Source organism: Hemibagrus wyckioides, linkage group LG24, assembly GCF_019097595.1.
Source record: "Hemibagrus wyckioides isolate EC202008001 linkage group LG24, SWU_Hwy_1.0, whole genome shotgun sequence".
In the NCBI taxonomy this organism is placed as follows: domain Eukaryota; kingdom Metazoa; phylum Chordata; class Actinopteri; order Siluriformes; family Bagridae; genus Hemibagrus; species Hemibagrus wyckioides.
Genome location: NC_080733.1, coordinates 1,896,878 through 1,919,296, shown reverse-complemented (window position 1 = coordinate 1,919,296; position 22,419 = coordinate 1,896,878). Strand labels below are relative to the sequence as shown.

At 40.3% G+C, this 22,419-nt stretch overlaps 1 protein-coding gene across 3 annotated transcripts; it reads right to left on the bottom strand.

Annotated features, from left to right (window-relative positions):
• Positions 1–692: 692 nt before the first annotated feature.
• tyk2 (tyrosine kinase 2) lies at positions 693–18,588 on the bottom strand. Of its 3 annotated transcripts, none has more exons than XM_058377911.1 (24): positions 18,433–18,588; positions 10,979–11,181; positions 10,771–10,894; positions 10,560–10,692; positions 10,184–10,347; positions 9,615–9,993; positions 9,349–9,534; positions 8,900–9,057; positions 8,694–8,811; positions 8,338–8,521; positions 7,367–7,485; positions 7,077–7,250; positions 6,892–6,979; positions 6,524–6,651; positions 6,286–6,421; positions 5,279–5,430; positions 5,047–5,197; positions 4,806–4,900; positions 4,517–4,709; positions 4,239–4,357; positions 3,943–4,115; positions 2,086–2,203; positions 1,830–1,940; positions 693–1,744 (listed from the first exon to the last, which is right to left on the bottom strand). In XM_058377911.1, the coding sequence occupies exons 2-24, from the start codon at positions 11,160–11,162 to the stop codon at positions 1,610–1,612; spliced, it is 3,522 nt and encodes a 1,173-aa protein (XP_058233894.1). In that variant the 5' UTR covers positions 11,163–11,181; positions 18,433–18,588; the 3' UTR covers positions 693–1,609. The 3 variants fall into 3 exon arrangements, with proteins under 3 accessions (XP_058233894.1, XP_058233895.1, XP_058233896.1); XM_058377912.1 differs by having other exon boundaries at positions 18,429–18,576; XM_058377913.1 differs by lacking the exon at positions 18,433–18,588 and adding an exon at positions 17,740–17,760.
• Between the last annotated feature and the right edge of the window lie 3,831 nt (positions 18,589–22,419).

Here is a 22,419-nt window from a genome sequence, read left to right as displayed (position 1 = left end):
ATATGTGTGTGTGTGTGTGTGTGTATATTATATATATATATATATATATATATATATATATATATATATATATATATATATATACACACACACACACACACACACACACACATATTTATATATTTATGTTCTTGAAATGGAATACTTGGTTACATTTACAAGAAAAAAAGATTTTACTCCTTATGTTTAAACCTTCAAAAGTACTACAAATCAGTTTTCTTCTTTCATAAAACCTGTGCCAGTACACTTTACATCAATAGAATGGGCCCAGTGTATTATCTAATCACATCCATTTAGAATCCAAAGATCCTCACTGTAAAATAAATAATAAAAATCACTCAGTTCATTATTTGCTGTGACTTACACAAAGAAGTTGGCTATCCATATGTGTGTGTGTGTGTGTGTAGGCACAATCATCCAGACTTCAGTGAGGAACTTGAGGAGGCCCTACCTCACTAAAGTGAGTTAGTACCTGTAGTAAGTGAGGATGCGTATACAGTGAGGTGTCTCCTTTACCTCTATAGAAGGCTAGAACTCAATCCAAGTTGAAAAAGCATGTTTGGAAAAGTTTTACTAATTTCTTAACATTAACTGCCTGTATTAGCTTGTTTTCTATGCTAATGCCAGGCTAGCATTGATTCCAGTAGCTAACAATTTATTACACAGTGAGTAAATTCAGGCAAAACGACATATTTGCTACAGAATAAAAAAATTTATCCGTTTTCACACAAAAAATAAGATTATCAGAAAATACAAATCACTGCTTGATTATATACCACAATACTCGACTATATTTTTGGCCAGATATTTCTGCTTTTAACTGAGTAAGAAAAGGTATCTGTAAAAAATATCTTCCAAAGTGCAATCAGGTCAGAATAATCTGAAATGGTATTTAAAAACAGGTCAAATACGATGTATATGGGTTTATAAGATACATGACCTTAAACAACTTTTCATGGGTTTAAAACAGACATTTTTATTAAAGCCATTGTTGGTGTGTACCCCCGAGCCCTGTATCCATCCATCCATCCATCCATCCATCCATCCATCCATCTAAAATGACATTCTCATTACAATGAACCTCTGAGCATTCGATATAATGCTGGAGTCCTGCAATATTCAGTTTATAAAACAGGACAATAAATACAATTAAAAAATATTCAGGGATGTTTGGGATTTGACAATAGGTCCTAACTAATAAGGTGCATATTGGCAAAACAGTCAACTATTAAGCCCTTTCAGAACGTTACTGACTTTGGTTTACATTTGCCATTCTAATAAAAATGAAGCGGGGGACAACAAAATAATAAAAACAGAAAAAAATACATTCAGTATATACTATATAGTTTTAAGGCAGGACAGTGAAAAAGAAATAAACTTGTAAAATACCAGCAAACATTTATTTACAATATACTTAGTCACACCAAGAAATAAAGTCTCATCACTGTACGTACTTTAGTTAATAAGTCTTTAACAAAAAGATACCGACAAAGAGCACTTGAGGAACAGAGTGGATCCATTTGTTACTATGATGAAGCAACACCTGTTTTATATCCAATGCTGTCTATGGGGTCACATAATCAGGAAGTGCTATATGTTGTAAACGTGCTCAGTTAATCTGAGCAAGCCGCACAGCAGGTTCCTCGTACCTACGGCGAATTTCCTCCAAAGACTCTGCCAGGGACTTGAATGTTGGACGCTGTGCTGGTGTGAAGTCCCAGCACTGCTCCATTAGCATGTACACCTGTATTTAGGGCAAGACATTAAAATAGTACAGTGCTTGAGATGATGAGTAGAGTTGGCTTTGTGTTTTGAATGTTTCACCCTACCTCATGTGGACAGTCTCGAGGGCGTGTCAGCCGCCTGTGTTTCTCCAAGAGGCTAATCAGTTTCATCACAGTCATCTGCCCTTGTACCATCCCCATCATCTCCACATATTTCTATAGCAAGTACAGCAAATTGTGTACAATTATTAGACGATTCAATAGCTAGTATACGCAACATATTGTAAAAACATTTACTATTATTACTATCATCATCACAACAACAAAACATGAAAAGACTGAGGTGGGAGTGGTTTCTGACCGCAGGTGGACTTTGGCGATGGTCACAGCGTGTCAGAATCTCATACAGCGTGACACCAAAAGACCAGACATCCGAAGAAAAGGAAAACTTGCTTTCTTTCAGACACTCTATGGCATACCTGAGAAGAAAAGCAAAAGTACAACCGTATCGATCAGGACAATCAAGTATATGGTTGTTTATAGCTTTCCATTACCAACAAAATATCTCCATAGTTTATTCATTCTGCTCTTTAATTTGTTTAGTGTTTCACAAAGATCCTGACCAAATATGATGTTCTTGGAAATAATTCTCCTTTCAGTAGACTTCCTGTTGATCCAGTTGATTTTCAGGAGAGCCCTGAAGAACCTGGGTATTGATCTCAATGCTCTTCAGTGGCATCTCTCTACTGATCATCTCTCTACTGATCATCTCTCTACTGATCATCTCTCTACTGATCATCTCTCAATTTTCTCTTTGGCTCCTGGTTTCTAATATTCCCCACAATGCAAACTGTAAATGTCAGGCTTGCACATGATACAGTTTAGATTCATAAGTCAATAATTTGATGTTTTATACCACAGATTCTGCTACGATTAGATGTAGTAGCCTCTGATTGAATTTGTTTAGAATCTGGGATCAATTCTAAACAAATTCAATCAGAGGCTACTAAGCAAAACCCTACACACACACACACTATACAGTTTATGGCTCTGCTTTGTACACAGCTCTGAAATAACCAAGCATCAGCACCCTGCATCTCATCACTTTAATGAGTCATGATTGCGACTGGATAACGCATTCACCTCATCTGCCTAATGATTTTATCCGAAGAAACCTGCAACTGAGACAGGATACAGGCTGAGCAGTGGAAGGTTAAAGGTCTGGACCAATGACCTGGTGCTGGGTGCAGAGTGGGGATTTGGACTCATGTCCTTTGGATCAGTAGCCCAATGGCTTTACAATGCCTTAAACACTGAACTTCCACTGCCATAACATACAGCCTGGTTCCCTATCCATAAACTTTTCCAAGGAAAACCGTTGTGTGACACATAATTCACACTGCAGCTGGCAAAACCACAGATTTTCATTTACATATGTTCATTTAGCAGACACTTTTATCCAGAGATTAGAAAGATTGCAAGATTTTAGTTTCAAGTACACAGAGTGAGAGGAGCTAGAAGCTAGTTAAAAAAAATAAACAAAAAATTAAGTGTTTTTTTTTTTGCTGTGTTCATGGAGGAAGTAGGTCATTAGGGATTTTTTTGAAAATGAGGGATTCTGTTGACCTGAGGTTGATTGCGGTTGTGCTGATCTGCTAGTGATCAGTGGCTGCACCACCTACTGGCCACCTCCTCATCTGTACTCTGCTCAAGTAGTTAGTGTTTTTGTGTTAAGACTAATGCAGTCTATACCTTTGCACTCGTCATGTCATAGTTTGCTCACTAGCTGAGCCGAGTATCTGCCGTAACTCGGCTTGGCTTTGTCCTAGGGCTTCATCACGTTCTCTAATTTTTGCGGTCTCCACTCATCCACTTTTTCATCATGACTGGAAAATGGTGAGTAAAAAAAGTAACGCTTTTGCTCTCAGGCAGTAATAGTGAAACCAGATCGTTACTCATATTGCTTAAGGCCATTTACAGATTTTTCCTCCTATTAAATGCCACTGTAACTGAACTAACAGTATCCCGTGGTGATATCAGCTCTGCTGCAAATAAACATCTCAAAGGAATAACACCAATACAAGACCCAGCTAAACCAAATAATAAAAGAGCAAAACTAAACGTCACAAACATTTAAATGAAGACACATTTGATGGAAAAACTCTCAGGCACATTAAGACACATAATTCATAACTCTCCACCTGCCACTCAAACTAACCAGAAAACAGGGCTGTCTCCATCCTCCCGGACCCGGTAATACACCTCTCCCTCAGGAATGTACTTTGTCAAGCCAAAGTCACCGATCTTCACCACTCCCTCGTTCTCCACCAGAACATTGCGAGCAGCTAAATCCCGATGGATGTATCTTTTGGAGTGCAGGTAATCCATTCCCTGTTGAGGAAGAAGCACCACACTTTACGTTCATGAATCAGTGTAATGTGGGGACCGGAAATAATCCTTCATTAATTCATTTCTCAATGAAACAGTGAAAGTGTCACGCATGTCTGTGTTTACCTGGCAGATCTGTTGGGCAAAGAGCAGATTCTGTGCGAATCCCAGGCGGTGTTTGGGCAGGTACTCTCGAAGGCTGCCCAATGGAAGATACTCCATGATTAGCTGGACCACCTGGCCACCTGAAACATCATCACCACTTGAGATTACTTGAAAGAACAACCACAGTTATTGTCCGAGAGAGTGAGTTTTATCCGTCTTCTTCAAAGTACAGTGTTTTGGACTGCATCATATGACAAATTCAGTGTATTTTATGGGAAGTATAGAGCTGAAGAACTCACCCAGTTCAGTACAACAGCCTTTATACTTGACAATGTTGTTATGGTAGAGTGATTTAAGGATTTCGATCTCCTTCATCCAAGATTCATGGAGGTGATTTCCCCCGTCCTGTTTGAGGGTCTTCACTGCCACATACTCTCCAGTGCTATCATTAGCAGGGTCATACAGGTACAGCATCACTTTCCCAAAATGGCCCTAAAGAAAGCGCAAGAGAGAGAAAACAGGTAAAAAAAAAAATGAATAGGAAAACCATGACATCTTTAATACCACTTCACACTGGAGCAAACTCACCTCTCCTAGGTCTCTGATCTTCTTCAGGTGCCGTTTTAGGAAAATGCTGGGATCTCTGTCTGGAAGTGCTTCGCAGTCAGACGAAATGTCTGGGTCTGTTTTTAATAAACAAAATCATTATTGCTTTCAGGTGCAAGAATAGCAGATCATACTTTCATGATGACAACCAGCACAAAACTAACCACTAGATAAGGTCACACCATGCTAAAGAAAATATAAAGAGAAGAGAAAGAGAGCCCACTCTTTATCTGGATTTCTGTCAACTCCCGTAAAATGGTCCTGAATGATGGCCTGGCTGCTGAGTCATAGGTCAGACACATGCTGATGAAACTGGCCAGCTCCTGAGATGAGGGGACTGCCAGGCGGCTCTGGGTCTCATAAAACCGCTCTTTCTGTCAGTAAAGGTTGGTTTATGGTCAGCAATATTTCCTACACTGTTAGTGGATGACACAGAAGGTGTGCTGATGGTGTACCTCTGGTAAAGTGCTGCCGCTCATGGCCAGATCTCCATTGTTGCAGATTTCCAGCAGCGTGGCTCCAAAGCTCCACTTATCTGCAGCGCTGCCGATTACAGATCCACAGAGCACACACTCTGGAGCGATCCACGGAATGCGCTCCACTCGTTCTGCAAAGAGAAATAAAAACAATCAGAAATCAGACCAGAGGCCTTCCATGCTGCAGTGCTGTCATTGTGACCTTATTAAAGGTAAAACACAAGAGGAAGTGAACACAACCACCAGGAAGTGGTTAGCTTCCTGTTCCACCATTGACTCTACAATAACTCAGATGAAATGCACATCTGAGAGACAGTAAGAGTAAGAGACAGAAACTGTGTGGTCAGAATGTTAACTCCGATTTCACTCTGCACCAGACTGAATCATTTACTTATTGCTGAGAGTATTAAATTAAACGGTCAGTTTGATGAATTTCTTACTAATACAAATAGCCTAGAAAATATGACATAGAAGAAAAGGGCAGCAGTAGCTAATGTGGTTAAGGCTCTGGGTTATTGATAGAAAGGTAACCCTCTCTACTCCGAGAGTTCTTAACCCTCTGGCTGACCCTGTGCTCTGACCCCAACTTCCACAGCTGGGATATGTAAAGAAAGAACTTCACTATGCTGTAATGTATATGTGACAAAAATAAAGGTGTCTTCTTCTAATAAAAGATCTTTTCATTCCAGACGTTTACAGAAATCAGGAAGCAGGTTTATATTTAGTTTTATACATGAAGCAGATTTACATCTCTAATGAGCAAACCACAGGTGACAGAGGCAAGGTAAACCGTCCTGCAACAATGTGAGAACATAACCAGACTCAAAAGTGAACCTGCCATTTTCTGTGTGACCCGGAGTGTGTGATTGTAAATCATTAGCTTCCAGAGTTATACAATGAAGAACCGTACAGTGATCTGCTTAAAAACATGTTCAGTCTGAGCATTGCAGTGTTCATGACTAAAGCAGCAGGGTGATGTCCTGTACCTCCACGTGAGAGTGCAGTAAGAGAAATCCCTGGGTCGCTCAGCTTCACAAATGGAAATGTGCCCTCCTCCAGTCCCTTGCGAGCAACCAGAATATTCTTTGCACAGACATTCCCATGAACCAAGCGTTTTGTTTCCTAGAGACAAACATTTTTGTAAATGATGGTTTCAGTCATCTGATCATTTTCTATATCAAATTCAACACTATCTATTTTCATTTTTCATTCTTTTACACTTACAAGATAACAGAGAGCACTGGCCAGCTGTTTTGCCACCGTAAACTTCCACTGAGGCGTAACATGAGCTTTCTCTTTGTGCAGGAAGACATCCAGAGGGCCAAACTCCACAAACTCTTCCACCATGATATCTGTTTACACAAATAACCCTCCAGGTGTAAGTCAACTGAACTAAATTGATGCATATAAATGGAACACAGCTCTATATAGCTCTAATATACAGTTCTAACATTAAAATAAACATGTAACAGACTGAAAGTCATCTGCTGAGCTAAGTTGGAAAACTGTGAGAAAGAAGTGCAGGTGCACTTAGGTACACTCTGAAGATTTTTAGGGCAAAAGAGGAAATCCAAAAAGAGCAGAAGACTCACTCTCGGATCCCTTGACCGAAACACCATGCACAAAAACCAGGTGAGAGTGAGACACCTGACTCATGAAGCTAGCGGTCTCGAAGAACGCCTGCAACATACGAGTCAACAGGATGAGTGAATAATCATGTTAATGTTAAATACTGGGTTAAAGGACCATGTTTTCCTGATGAAACAGCTTCTCTTACCAGTGCTATGTCCTTGTGGCTCTGATCCAGGATCTTCAGCACCACACGGATGCCTTTTCCATTGGTGTGATTGTTGTTCCATTCGTCCTCGTCCTCGTCGTCTTCCGTTCCGCTGCGCACCATCAAGCGACCCGAGTATATGTTGGTCCTAGTGCCGCGGCCTAAGTGCTGCTCCTGACCATTAAAATCACAAACAACGACTAAAATAGACAGCAACATGCATGAAGGAGATGCATAAAACCGTGACAGAGTAACCACAGCACTGTAGTCAATGTCTAGCTGAAACTAACCTGGATGATCTCTTTGTCTTTAATCTGATGGAATCTCAGTTGACACAGGTTGAGGGTTTCAGTGAGAGGCTTGGTATTGCCGTTCATGCCCTGTCTCATTACTAGGAGGTTTGACAGCTCTGTAAAACATGCAAGAATGAGCAAGATCAGAAAGAAAAAGCACATTTGTTTTTGAAGAGAAATATTCGGCTATATTCTTCCTTTGAAGTATTTTCTTTATCTGGATCCTACTGTCATGCTTCCCACACACGTCTGGTGTGATGCCCAGGAACGCTGATGCTAACCCGAGTATATTTGATCTCGTGTATTTTATTAATGAATCTGTTGGAGAAATCTACAGACCTTGTTTCTAATCAGGCAGCGACATGAACACAGCTAAGCATCAGGGGCAGAAAGCACAGAGCTGGGAAAACATCCTCCTTTTCTAATAATGCTTCATTACCCCATGGGCTTCACTGCTAGCCAGTAACATCCAGTTGTAAAGCAGTTGAGCTCCACAGTCGTCTTGTGTCAGTTCATGGTGCAGCTACAGTTTGTCAGAGGAACTGCTAATATTAGTTCCTCTCATACTTTCTGTACTCATGATGATATCCAGCCTTCGACAACAAAACAGAAACCTGGGTCATCTACTGACTTGATAGAATAAACAAAATACTTCCTGTTTCAATTTTCAATCAGTTTGCATACTGTGTGCTCAGGTAATGAATTAACAGGAAGCAGAATACAAACAATACAGCAAATTCAAATCAATAGCATTTCCTGCACACTCTTTCCTCTACCTCACACTGAATGGAGAGGAAAACTGACACTGGAGATAAGAACATAAGTATAACTATGTGTCCTGGTCATAGAAATAATACCTTGAGAAAATATCTATAAACATTCATTTCAACACTCTGTGACAGATTGAATCCTATGACATAGTTCAGATTTCCAGATCATTAACTCCACAAACACACCCCACACATCACCTGCAGGCTGGGGCAGACAGCACTTCTTCACGGTGAAGCAGTCCTGACCAGACTTGAGCACAAAGGTCTTCAGGCTATCTGTGAGCTCCTTCACATTTGAGAACTCTCGGTCCCAGCCCTCCAGCATAAACACCGAGCCCTTCTGCGTGATCCTGAACTGCTTATGTGTTGGAATCTGTCCGTCCTATAAAACAAACAGTGGGGAGCAAGAACATATTCTGCTCTTAAAATCTTAATTTGAAGGAAAATATTTCTTAGTAACACATTTAACAGCACACTGCACCTCGCTAGCTAATGGCAGATAATGTTAGCTGGCACAAGAGGAAACTTCCCAAAAACGTAAACATGAATGTTACCTCAGTCCTGTTCAGAACTGCTAATATTATACGCCGGTAGTCCAGAACGCTCCAGCGCAGTAAATACGCACCATCTTCCACACGCTCCTTCTTCAGCTTCTGCAGCACAAACTCATCACTGACAGCAAAGTAAATAAAGAACATTTCAGTACCACGTGGGAAACCTGTCCAATTGAGTTACAGTAAACCGCGAGACGGACACTTACAGTATCGGGCCGTGCAGCCCGTTGGCCTCGCTCAGGACCACTCGGGGGGGCGCCACCTCGTGACAGAGGTAGTGGTGAGCGTCTGCTGTCAGGCGGAAAAACCCATCGAGCAGAGACACCAGAGAGCGTGCCTCAAGAGTGGACTTCAAACGCAGGTCCTGCAGTTCAACAAGGTCAGGAAGATATCATGCGTCATTTCACAAGAACGGTGACCACATCGCTTTTAAAGCGAAATAAGAAGTGTGAATCTAAAGAGGAAGTCAAAACCTAAAACCTACCAAATGTATATTATCTAAGATTCTTCAAAAATGTTGGTTGTTTTATTTTTTAAAAAATTACCAGAGGCAAAAAAATTTCTTGGTCAAATGCCAGAAGAATGTTTTCCACAGCTCCCACTTTGTCTCCTTTACTTTACCAGTACAGTCCCAGTGTAAGGTTCAGTGTCTCACCATTGCAAAGTTGTCTTGCCGGCTGATGCAGACGTTTGCTCCTGTAATGGCGATGTGTGAGATTTCAGGGAAGTCGCAGAACACACTCCAGCTTTCTGGCATGTCACTCTCCTGATGAGTGACTTCATGCTTCTCTCGCTTCCTCTTATTCAAGTAGTCATTCCCCATATAGTTATTTTCCTGAGCCTGCAAAATAAACCAGATTAAAAAGAGTCCATATGTTGAAACACTTTTTAGAAAGAGGAGTGAAAAAGACAGAGACCTACCCTCTGAGCTGGGATCTTCCTCCACTGGATGCCGGTGGTGCCGGACACCATGACCTCGTGTGTGGGCTGACTGCTGGTCATCTCCTCCAGGCGCTCGTGCGTTCTTGAAGCATTCAGATACGAGCCGCTGCCATCTCCGTCTGGCCTCAGGTCGAGGTGGAAGATGGAGAAGGTTTCGGTGCCAAAGCGTGGAGCCAGGCGCTCCAGTGTTGACAGGTACTTGTACATGACTTCCTGGGAGCCGAGTCTGCCAGGGCCCACGGTATGCTGCTGGAAGCTGTGCACAAAGTCAGCGAACACGCGGCGGATACGGAACTTGGTAAGGAAGTTGTCCCTGGCGATGTGGCGAGAGAAGGAGCGGGGGATGCAGCGAAGGAAGCTGCAGGAAAATTTCACACACAAACAGAAATCAGTAACAGCACATCAATCACAAGAGATCAGATTTCAATTAATTTCTGTCATTGAGTTACATATCAGACATAACGCAGCATGACATCTGAGACAGACACATGCAAAGTCTTTAGTCTCTCTGTACAAGTTTTTGGCAGTGCAGAAAATCAAGCTCACACCTGGTCTGTTTAGCCACTTCCTGTAGTGAGGTGCCAGTCTGCAGAGCCTTGTGAGATAAGTGCAGCACAGCCATGCCCAAGCTCTCGTTTTTAAAACTACTGATCGCTGCCTCACCCGTTACATCATCCAGAGAGGTCACATCATTCACAAAATCACATTTTGCCTGCGCAAGCCAAAATACAATTATACACACAGAAAATGACAACGGCTTCCTGATTTATGCAAAATTCTGTCACAAAATATATCTAAAAAGGAAGATTAATCTATATAAAATAAGACTTTCTGAAATTCTTAATGACAAAAGAGTAACCTCACTATGAAGTTCCCCAATACATATCTGTCTTAGTAAAAAACAGATCTTATAAAGAATCTCACCTGAGCGAACAGATACTCCAGAGAGGCCATCTCCAGCAGAGGTGCAGCTCCGTGCTCGCTCCTTGTCTGACTCACAAAACGTGTCACTAGCGGTTCCATCTCGTTCAGTCCGTGCCAGTTCCGAAAGTAGAACCTGCACATTTCAAAAGTGCTTCAGCCAAACAGTGCTGTTATAACATGCATCATCACACTGACACTAACTAACACTAACCTCATACGGAAGTGAAGTATCAGGCCTGGCTGTTTTTTCGGGTCGAACCTGTGGTTCGGACTGTACCAACAGGAGCAGGACGGGTCGTACAACGCGAACAGAACATAGCATGCCGGCGTGATCTCTGCACAAGACACACAAACTCCATAAATCTCTCACATCCCCTTAATCTCATCACACACTGGTCTCAGGTGCTTAAAGCTCTTACCAACTAATTTTGCTGCCTGGATCAACAGTTCCTCTGCCGTCACTTCACCGCTCTGGTGATCCATATAACAATCTCCATTTTTAGTCCAGAAGAGGTAGACGTGGATCCCTGACCCCTTAGGCACCTCACATTTGTCTGTGGACGCCCCTTGCTTTAAACTCTTGAAACATCCCCGTCTAGACATCCTCCATTCGCTTTCACACCTGTGAACCACACATCATCAGTTTATCAGGGAAAGTCCTGCTGAAACATGAGAAAAGTTCCTCTTGATGCTTGAGTCAAATCTGAAAAAAAATCACAGTTAAGGGAACGTACTTCAGTTCTGTCATAAAATAAACAATCACAAGATGACAGAATTGCCTGTTTGCTAAGCTAGCTGACTAATTTTATCAGGTTTAGCTACTTCTAACTCAATAACCTCTAAAATAAAATCCCAAAACTTGCTTTAATCTCATCATTTGAATGGATTTCTGCACTTTTCTGAATGGATTATACGATGGAGGTTCATTCAGGTTCGCAGCGTTTAGCAGACGTCTTTATCCAGAGCCACACATCTTCACACCAGTTCACTTGGTTAGCGATAACAAGCGTTACAGAATACATTGACAGCGCTAAGAATTATTTACTTAAAACCATGTATATTACTGACATTAAATAGAGAACATAAAAATAAAGAAAGCAACAAAAAGAGAAATACAAAACTGATGGAAGACCTGGCACACACCGAGCTTATGAGGCAAGAGTATTATTTATTTATTTAGGAGGATGATTAATCAGTCCTGTCTCACATGGTGTCTTCTAGAGTCAGAGACCCACAGTCCCTGAGACAGTGAAGTGTAGATTTCTTTTATTCACCTTTTAGCTGCAGTGACACTGACTGGATTTGAAGCTCATCAGTTTTGCACATTTTTTTTTTTTTTAGGCGATTCATCAACTTTCACATGAGTGCGAGTGTTAACGTCTCTAAATCTGTTAAGAATTGTGAGGTCGGTTTGGTTTATAAGTTTGTTCACCAGTAATATCTGTCGTACACACTCACCTCAAATCAGTGTTAGGAACATCATTTACGTAAAACTCACAGAATCTCTGATGCTACATTCACACATGCACTGATACTGTGAGTCGTCAGTAGGCGTTCCTATCCGACTTCTGGTTGCCATTGGAATAACGTCCATCAGTGGATGGAGCAACTAGCATCCAAATCAGTTTCTCTGTGGCTAAAAAGAAAGGGTTTTTATTTTATTTATTACCTTATTATCTGTGCTTGTGGATACTGCTGGAAACTGTAAATTTCCCATTGGGATGAATAAAGTAAGTATCTATCTATCTCTCTATCTTTTATCTGCATCATATTATCTGAGATGAAGTAGGAGCAGTGTGTGGTCTTTGCACAGAGTCACTCCATATTTGCATCACTCATGTTGCCGGAAGTTTCCAGCTCTCACTAAAAACAAATGATATCCCATCAGTTTGTCTGTACGAGTCTCTGTACGTGTGAACATTCATTAACAAGCCATTTTAAATCTCATCTACATTTTAGTGTTTCATGCGCTAAACCAACTGATACTTAGTTTTGTTTCAAATAATATATATAGAACTGGTTATTTGTAATAACATTGACTGTTGGAACAGGTGGAGAGCTGCTCCTCACTGATTTAAGTAAAAACATAGGTAATAATTTATTATTCGACAAAGATGTTTTAAGGGTTTTTAAAACCATCACCCTAACTGTATGCTCAGATCAATACAGGGGCTTGTGGTTTACTTGATTGGATCAGAGTGTCAGATTTCTTATAGCTATACATATATATATACATACACACACACACACACACACACATCTTGAGAGCTTAATGGAAGAAAGACTTCGACTGTGGTGTCAGATTTCCTAAGCACTACTCGCAGTGAGGTCAACAGAAACACACCCAGTGGGTGAAAGACAACACTACAGTGCAGTCTGCTGTGTCGATACACTGATCCTACCTCAGTACTGCTTTGCTTTATCCACACTGAGCTCTACTGCTTCACAACAAGTTCACAGCATTCCAACCAGGTCCAATAATCAATGTTATTATTTCTTACTACTTACAAATAAGTTGTTAAAATAACATGTTCTATTCATAATATATTATATTTTATGTGCTTGAGAAGACTGCTGTACAGTCAGTGATTTTACAGATAAAACCTCCTTAGAGTGAAGCTTAGAGCTCATAAAATCTTATTACACAGAAAAAAGGACAGTAAGGACCCTTGTGAACATAATTTTGCAAGGCTAAGCAGTTGAATATCCAAGTGTGCTTGAGAGATGAAAGCCTTCATGTTCATGTTAACTCTAGTTAAATCTCTGTAAGGTCTGAGGGCGGGGTTTTGTACAGTTTGTGCTCAAGGAGTGAAGAAAATGTTATTCAGATCCATTATTTATCCATTACAGGCCCGATCCTCTCTAATTCACCTTTAACTAAACAAAAAATAAGGCAAAAAAAAAAAAAAAGAAATTTCGGTCTTATTGTAATCTGTTCTACTTGAGATGGCCAGCAGAGACCCGGATCGAGTCTGTGAGCATGCAGTCCACCAGCACTGAACATGACACGTGATTAATAGGGTCTCTGATCTGGATGCTGTGGAACCTGTGAGAGAACTGATTCGAGGTTTCAGAATTAAGCAGCTTGATAACGAAGAACAAATGATACAGAGAGCCGTTGTCAGCCACGTCGTTAATCACCTGCCTCAGGTGAGACCTGGAACAAAGCACTGAAACAACAAAGTATTTATAATGGTCATGGACATTGGACCAGTCGAGCGGAGCGTAGTGGAGTGAGTCCAGCTCCCCCCCACTGGCCCACGTCCCTGAATAAAGCAGATTTATGAAATCACCTAGATCATAAGCAGTTCATCATTATTCAGAGGGGAGAAATGACATGGGGTCCTGTGCTCACTGATTATTTTATTTTGCCATTATGTGAATTTATTTCAGTCTGGATCAGCTATGGCTGTGTTTTTCTGCATCCTCCTCTGAGAAACATGTAGCCTGAATTATCCAGCGTTTAACAAACTCGGTGCCTGTTTCAGTCCAGCTGTCCATGACTTAGAGACGTCACCTCATGTTGGAAAAAAAGAAAAACACATTTGACTGCTGCCACAATCAGTCTTGTGGTTTGTGTATCCATTAGATATTAAACACTTCCTGAATCACATCATGAAAAATGAACACATCTCATATCCTTTATGATTATTGTTTAATGGCATTTTCATAATGTTGCTGAAAGAAAAAGAATCTCACTTCTCTCCTATGCTTGAATGCCATGTTGTGAGCATGATCATGTGATCATATGGCAAAGTGATGTATCTGGGTTCATAAAAATACAGCCCACCAGAAGCCAGCCTCACTCATCCTGTGGCGAACTGCTGACTGGATGTAAGAGTTTTATGATCGAGGAGACGTGTAAAGATGTATTACAGACATCCTGATATACTAATCTGATCTGGACAGGGCTATGATCTCCATCAGGATAAACACAAGAAACAAATCATGCAGCTCCAGAGAGATGTACTACACCAGCATTTTACTGAAACACCTTTTCCAGTTAAAGCAGAAACACGTCCCAGACTATATCAAAGATAAATATTGATATTAATTTTTTATCATTATTTACACATTATTTACAGGATTTAATATTATATTTCAGCTAAAATAAACCAAACTCCAAATCAACAGACAGCTTAGACCTTTTTGGATTTCTACAATGGTGATTAATGGCAAGGTAATGAATGGCAGATTACACTCTTTCTGATGCAACAGCAAATCTAAATTAGCCTCCTAGCCTCACACTATACATTCTCTTTAAAAAAAAAACCCTGTTTCAAACCTTTTCTAAGAAGGAAACCCTCAGCTGTACGGTGTGATGTGTGGTTGTGGACTAATGCTCAAGTTTTTATTAGGTTGTATTCTTTTAGAGTACTGTATTAAACAAATCTCTTAAAAATGTTCAGTGCAGGACACACAAGATCTTCCAGTCCAAACTTAACACACCATGTCTTCATGGAGCTCTGTGCTTTGTGTTCAGGGCATTGTCAAGCTGGAACAGGGTTTGAGTTCCAGTGAATGGAGACACACCGAAAGACATTTGGTACAGCTGTGTGCTTGGAACAGTTTGGGAAAGAAATGCATCTGGGCATGATGCTCTGGTGTCCTCATACTTATGACTGTAGAGTGCATCACTAACCAGAAGCTGTTGTTCAGTAACTCTGTGTGCTGTACTGTACAGTTGTCTAGCTTGCTTTCCACTCTTGAGCATTTGGATCACAAAACTGTTATACTGGCAGTCACTGATTAATTTGTGGGTGTGTCGTTCCCCAAACACTTCCTCTGAGCTTGAATTTGATATCGAACAGGCCTAATGCTGCCATCTTTACATAACACCTATATACTTAACAAAACAGACTTTTTCCCCTGGGTTTAATTTCTCTATGCAGTCAAACTAATCACTTTATTCACCAGACAATTTAGCTGTGCATCTGATATGTTTAGCTGCTGCTCACTTGCTAGCATCCACTGCTGTAAGTTCAGTCTGTGTGAGTATAAAACAGTGAGACGGGACTGCAATAAAGGCACTGATGGGTGATTTGTGACAGCATGTTGATAAACGAGCATGTCTACGAGAAAATGGAGCAGGCTTTGAGCTGAAAGAGCCACATGAGGATACAGGCTTGCCAGTGAAAATGACACATCAATTCAAACTCATTAAACGCTATATTACCATGGAAGCATCAGCATTACACTGAACAATATATGACCAGGTTAACACACACACACACACACACACACAAAGTAATAAAGAAATGAGAGTTGCTAAGTTGTTCAATCCAATCATGTTTTAAAACTTGTTGAGTAAATCTAAAACTGCAGTAATGGAGTAAATATCAGCACAGTGTTATTTGTTTCCAGGTGAGCTGCTGATACTGACCCCAACACTAACCGCAACACTAACCCCAACACCAACTCTAACACCAACTCTAATGCCAACACCACCAACTCCAACACTAACCCAACCACCAACACCAGCACTAACATTAACCCCAACTCCAACACTAACCAGCACTAACATTAACCCCAACACCAACACCAACCCCAACACCAACTCTAACCCCAACACCAACAGAAACACCAACAATAACACCAACACTAACCCCAACAGAAACACCAATACTAAATCCAACACAAACAGAAACACCAACACTAACCCCAACACCAACAGAAACACCAATACTAAACCCAACACCAACAGAAACACCAACACTAACCAACACCAACAGAAACACCAACACTAACCAACACCAACAGAAACACCAATACTAAACCCAACACCAACAGAAACACCAACACTAACCAACACCAACAGAAACACCAACACTAACCAACACCAACAGAAACACCAATACTAAACCCAACACCAACAGAAACACCAACACCAACTCTAACCCCAACACCAACAGAAACACCAACATTAACACCAACACTAACCCCAACACCAACATTAACACCAACACTAACCCCAACAGAAACACCAACACTAACCCCAACACCAACAATAACACCAACAATAACACCAACAATAACACCAACACTAACCCCAACACTAACCCCAACACTAACCCCAACACTAACCCCAACACTAACCCCAACACCAATACTAAACCCACCACCAACAGAAAAACCAACATCGACTCCAACCTAGTCCCCGATACTAAACCCAACTCCAACTCTAACCCCCAACACCAACCCTAACCCCAAATTAAACACTAGTGACTTGTGGTTTGACTTTGTAAGTCACTGCATTGGCAGACACACAGTGTATGAGCTGATATAAGCAGCACCCGACATCTGCAGTCTGACAGAGCAGAGGCTCAGATACAAACAGGTCTAGTTACATACACACTTCATTTAACATCTGACTTAGATTTATTTTAAAACACCATCAACACTGACATTACACCTGTTGCTGTTTACCTGGTTCTTACAGACAGCTCATTACTAATTCATTTCCTATTCAGCTCTGGTGGAAACTGCTAAACCTTTGTACACACTGAATATCACACACCTGTATGTGGTTCTTCCTCCAACTGTTGCTCCACAATTGTCTAGAACGTCTCTGTATGTTATAATGCATTAATTATAATTACAGTTTCCCTGAACTAAAACTAAGAGACTCAAACCCTCTTCCCACATAACACTAGAATATCTTAGTCTTAAGGTTATAAGCTTGTGCTCTCCAAAACAATGACAAAATTTACATTTAGAAGAAATTTAAAAATAATAATTTAAAGTCTCTATTTACAACAAACACAGATCAGTGATGCTGATGACATCATACTACACTTCTACAATCAAATGCTATTTTGCCTTCAACATTAAAAAATCACCTTGCTGAAGCTGCCTATGTTGAGTAAGAGAAATCACATCAGTAAGCGAGGCTCACAAAAGTGTCTTTTCAACAAGTCTGTTGGTTAAGTTGGACACCAAGTTTTTAACCAACACAAAAAAACACATTTTTGTATTTTATGTATCAAGTATTAATTACGTATGTTGCAATGACTTTTAATCAAAATTACATTTTCTAACATGACAGTCCCACCCTGACTCCCTGATTCAGTGCAAATTACATCAACACATTGAAGAACGCTGCAGACTTCAAGGTTGGAGGTGTGGAAGAACTGGAGTGTCCTGCACTGAGCCCTGACTCTCACTCAACCCCACTGAATACCTTTGGGATGAACTGGAACACCAACTGAACCCCAGACCTCCTCACTCTTACAACATCAGTGTCTGATCTCACTAATGCTCTTGTAGCTGAATGATCACTAATCCCCACAGTCACGCTCCAACATCTAGTAGAAAGACTTCACAGAAGAGAAGACCGGAGATTATTATAAGAGGTTGTGATGGTCAGGAGTACATGTATATCTGTCAGCATTCGAGAGACAGAATTCTCTTGTTTCTAACCGTTTTTAGGCAGTACAATCTGATCAATAGTTTGTCATGCCAGTAAAGAATTGAACTGAAACACACACACACACACACACTGAGTGGTATGTTAGTAAATACATGTTAAAATCAAACTATATTGAACAATGCAATGATGCTGTAGTTTGTTGGACTGATACAATGATATAATGTCAAGGTATAGAGTTTAACACAATAATACAGCTGCTGCTGATGATGATGATGATGACCTCAGAACAAATATTCACCTTCCTCTAATACAAAATGCACTATAATAAGATCTTAACACAAACATCTCAACACAAGCCAGAGTCTGAAACAGAGACGCTACAATAAACGATACATAGTAACGATAAGGTTACTTCCTGGTTTACTAAAAGCTTCATCGAAAAACAAACTCTCTCGTTCGGGGAGTGTGAAAGGAAAGACGAAACGGAAAGAAACACACACCTACCATTCACACCGCTGAGTGGAGAAGAGCTGTGGCGTGTTTTGGGGAGTTTTATGGTCTTCAGGTCACATCTCCTTCTTCAGCCGCTGGATCTCTCGCGCTTCCTGCGTGCAGAAGTCGAAACACGGGAGGGTCCGAACCGGAAGGAGAAAGACTTTTACGTAGGCTTAATAACGAGATAAAAACAGGAACCATCGCTGTGTTTTGTAGTCTTCAAAATAAAAGTCTTTTATGGAGAAATTCTTCTGTTTACACACACTCACGCGCACACACACGCACACCGATAGATAGATAGATAGATAGATAGATAGATAGATAGATAGATAGATAGATAGATAGATAGATAGATAGATAGATACTTTATTCATCCCAATGAATAAAGTAAATGAAATTTACAAGAACTATCAGATGTGACTTCTGCTTTGGTTGGAATGAAACCCAGCACCTGCACCTTAGATCCACCCCTGGACTTGTAATCCCCAACTTCCTGCCAAGAAAAATCTTAATGATGATCATTTCTCAGTGTAAATTTTGGGAGAAATCTTAAACTGGTACAGGAATGAGGAAAAAATCAGAAGTTAGTAAAGTTAGTGAGGGTCACTTGCACTTCTATCCACATTATGGGAATCTGTATCGTTACCCGGTGATGAATACACCTCCTACCTGGGTGGAGTCAAAACAAAAGGCCAGAGGGCGGAGCTAGTTAGAGGTGTGATTCCGATTCATCCCAGTGACTCGGATCATTTACTGTTCAGTGACCCTTTCCGAAATGTCCACCATTGCACCAGCAGGTGGCGTCAGTGAGTAACATTTTTTAAATACCTCAAGTTTCCAGAGTCAAGTTTAAGATTAGATTAGATTAGATTATAATCTAATCTAATACGATTATATATTGGATTATATATATATATATATACAGAGGTGGACAGTAAAGAAGTACATTTACTTGAGTACTGTACTTAAGTACACTTTTTGAGTATCTGTACTTTACTTGAGTATTATTTTTTCTGGATACTTTTTACTTTAACTTCACTACATTTGAAAGACAAATACTCTACTTTTTACTCCACTACATTTCTGTCAGTGTCATTGAGTAGAAAGTAGTTACATTTATCACAGGATGATTTTTTTTTTCAATCTTGTAGCGTCACGTGTTGTAAAGTTCAATGGTTTTCCATCATTTTTTGAACTCAGTTGCTGACAAAATGGACGAATATATGCTTTGTATATTATACACCACCAACGCATTGGTAATGATGTTAGTTAACACACAAAAACGTATGCTGTGTCCAAATTCTCATACGATGTGTCTTAAATGGTATTCAAAAATAGAATTAGTATGCCCCAAATCATAGTATACTGAAAAAAGTATTCCAAAAATTCCTGGATGGTCTACTACTTCCGCTAGAAATTCAAAGTGCAGAACAATGCACACTCTAATGGGTAATATTGCCCACAATGCATTGCACACAGGAGGGAGGAGCCTGGACAATGGTGTAAATGCATATTAAAACGGTGTAAATGAATTGTGGAAATATATATAACTCTTTGTTAAAGCAGTGTTGCTGTTGGGTGGTTGTACAGCTACAGTTGTGTAGCTGCTTTTTTTTAAAGCAGGTTAGATTTTTTTTCTGACCAGTCTTCATTTACAGACCATTTGATTGAAATGTTCATGAGTCGATACACATAGATGTGTACAGGTACATCTCAAAATTTAGAATATAATGAAAAAGGTCAATATTTTTTGTCACTCAGTTCAGAAAGTGAAACCCATATATTATATAGATTCATTACACATAGAGTGAAATATTTCAAGCATTTATTTCTTGAAATTGTGATGATTATGGCTTACAAATAAGGAAAACCCAAAATTCTGTGTCTCAGAGAATTAGAAGTTCAATATTGGAAAGTCATGGTGTCTCACCCTAATCAGCTAATTACCTCAAAACACCTTCAAAGGTTTCCTGAGCTTTTAAATGGTCTTTCAGTCTGGGTCAGTAGGCTACACAATCATGGGGAAGACTGCTGACTTGACAGTTATCCAGAAGACAATGACACCCTCCACAAGGAGGGGAAGCCACAAAAGGTCATTGCTAAAGAAGCTGGTTGTTCACAGAGTGCTGTATCCAAGCATATTCATAGAAAGTTGAGTGGAAGGAAAAAGTGTGGTAGGAGAAGGTGCACCAGCAAAAGGGATAACCGCAGCCTTGAGAGGACTGTCAGGCAAAATCCATCCAAGAATTTGGGGGAGCTTAAGACGAATCCTAGACATGGCCTACAAATGTCGCATTCCTCGTGTCAAGCCACTCCTGAACCAGAGACAACGTCAGAAGTATCTTACCTGGGTCCTCTTTTCAGATGAAAGTAAGTTTTGCATTTCATTTGGAAATCAAGGTCCCAGAGTCTGGAGGAAGAGTGGAGAGGCACAGAATCCATGTTGCTTGAAGTCCAGTGTGAAGTGTCCACAGTCAGTGATGATTTGGGCTGCCATGACATCTGCTGGTGTTGGTCCACTGTGTTTTCTGAAGTCCACAGTCAACGCAGCCATCTACCAGGAAATCTTAGAGCACTTCATGCTTCCTTCTGCTGACGAGCTTTATGGAGATGCTGAGTTCATTTTAGAGCAGGACTTGGCACCTGTCCACACTGCTAAAGGTACCATAAGCTGGTTCAATGACCATGGTGTTACTGTGCTTGATTGGCCAGCAAATTCGCCTGACCGGAACCCCATAGAGAGTCTATGGGGTATTGTCAAGAGGAAGATGAGAGACACCAGACCCAACAATGCAGATGACCTGAAGGCTGCTATCAAAGCAACCTGGGCTTCCATTACACCTGAGCAGTGCCACAGGCTGATTGCCTCCATGCCACGCCGCATTGACGCAAAAGGAGGCCCAACCAAGTATTGAGTGCATAGAACATACTTTTCAGAAGTCTGACATTTCTCTTTGAAATATCCTTTTTTTATTGATCTTATGTAATATTCTAATTTATTCTAATGTGTCTAACTGAGACACAGAATTTTGGGTTTTCCTTATCTGTAAGCCATAATCATCACAATTTCAAGAAATGAAGGCTTGAAATATTTCACTATGTGTGAGGAATCTATATAATATATGGGTTTCACTTTCTGAACTGAGTGACAAAAAATATTGACCTTTTTCTTGATATTCTAATTCTTGAGATGTACCTGTACTTTTTTGTTGGGGGTGGTAGGAGTGTTAAATTAAAAATAAATGATTATACCTGTCTTTTTTTGTCAATTCAGTTGTTTAATTTCTATAGGTTTTGTAACATTCTAAAAGCTCTTAATTCCACAGAAAGTATTACATACAACAATGCAACAATAATAAAACAATGCGTTGACATTTACTTTTGATACTTAAATACTTTTAAAAATAAGTACTTTTACTTAAGTAAAAATCTGTCTTTACAACTTTTACTTGTAATGGAGTAATGTTTGACCAGTAGTATTTGTACTTTCACTCAAGTAAGGAAGTTGTGTACTTCGTCCACCTCTGTATATATATATATATATATATATATATATGTATATTGTCTTTCATGTTTATGTGCTCATTATATATACACTACTGACAAAAAGTTAAGTATATTTGGCTTTTGGGTGAAATTTATGGAAAATGTAAAAAGTTCACACTACAGTGATATTATATCATGAAAGTAGGGCATTTAAGTAGAAGCTGCAATGGTGATTTCCTCATCTCAAACAATTTATTGAAACAAAATCCAACAACAGTGGAGGGTATACCACAACAAAAAATCTCAATGTCTCAATAATCTGTCATGTGCCCTTGACCATCAATTACAGCTTGACCACGACGTCTCATGCTGTTCACGAGTCGACTTATTGTCTGCTGAGGCATGGCATTCCACTCTTCTTGAAGGGCGGCCCTCAGGTCATTGAGGTTCTGGGGTGCAGGGTTACGAGCCTCTACACGGCGACTCGGCTGATCCCAGAGGTTTTCTATG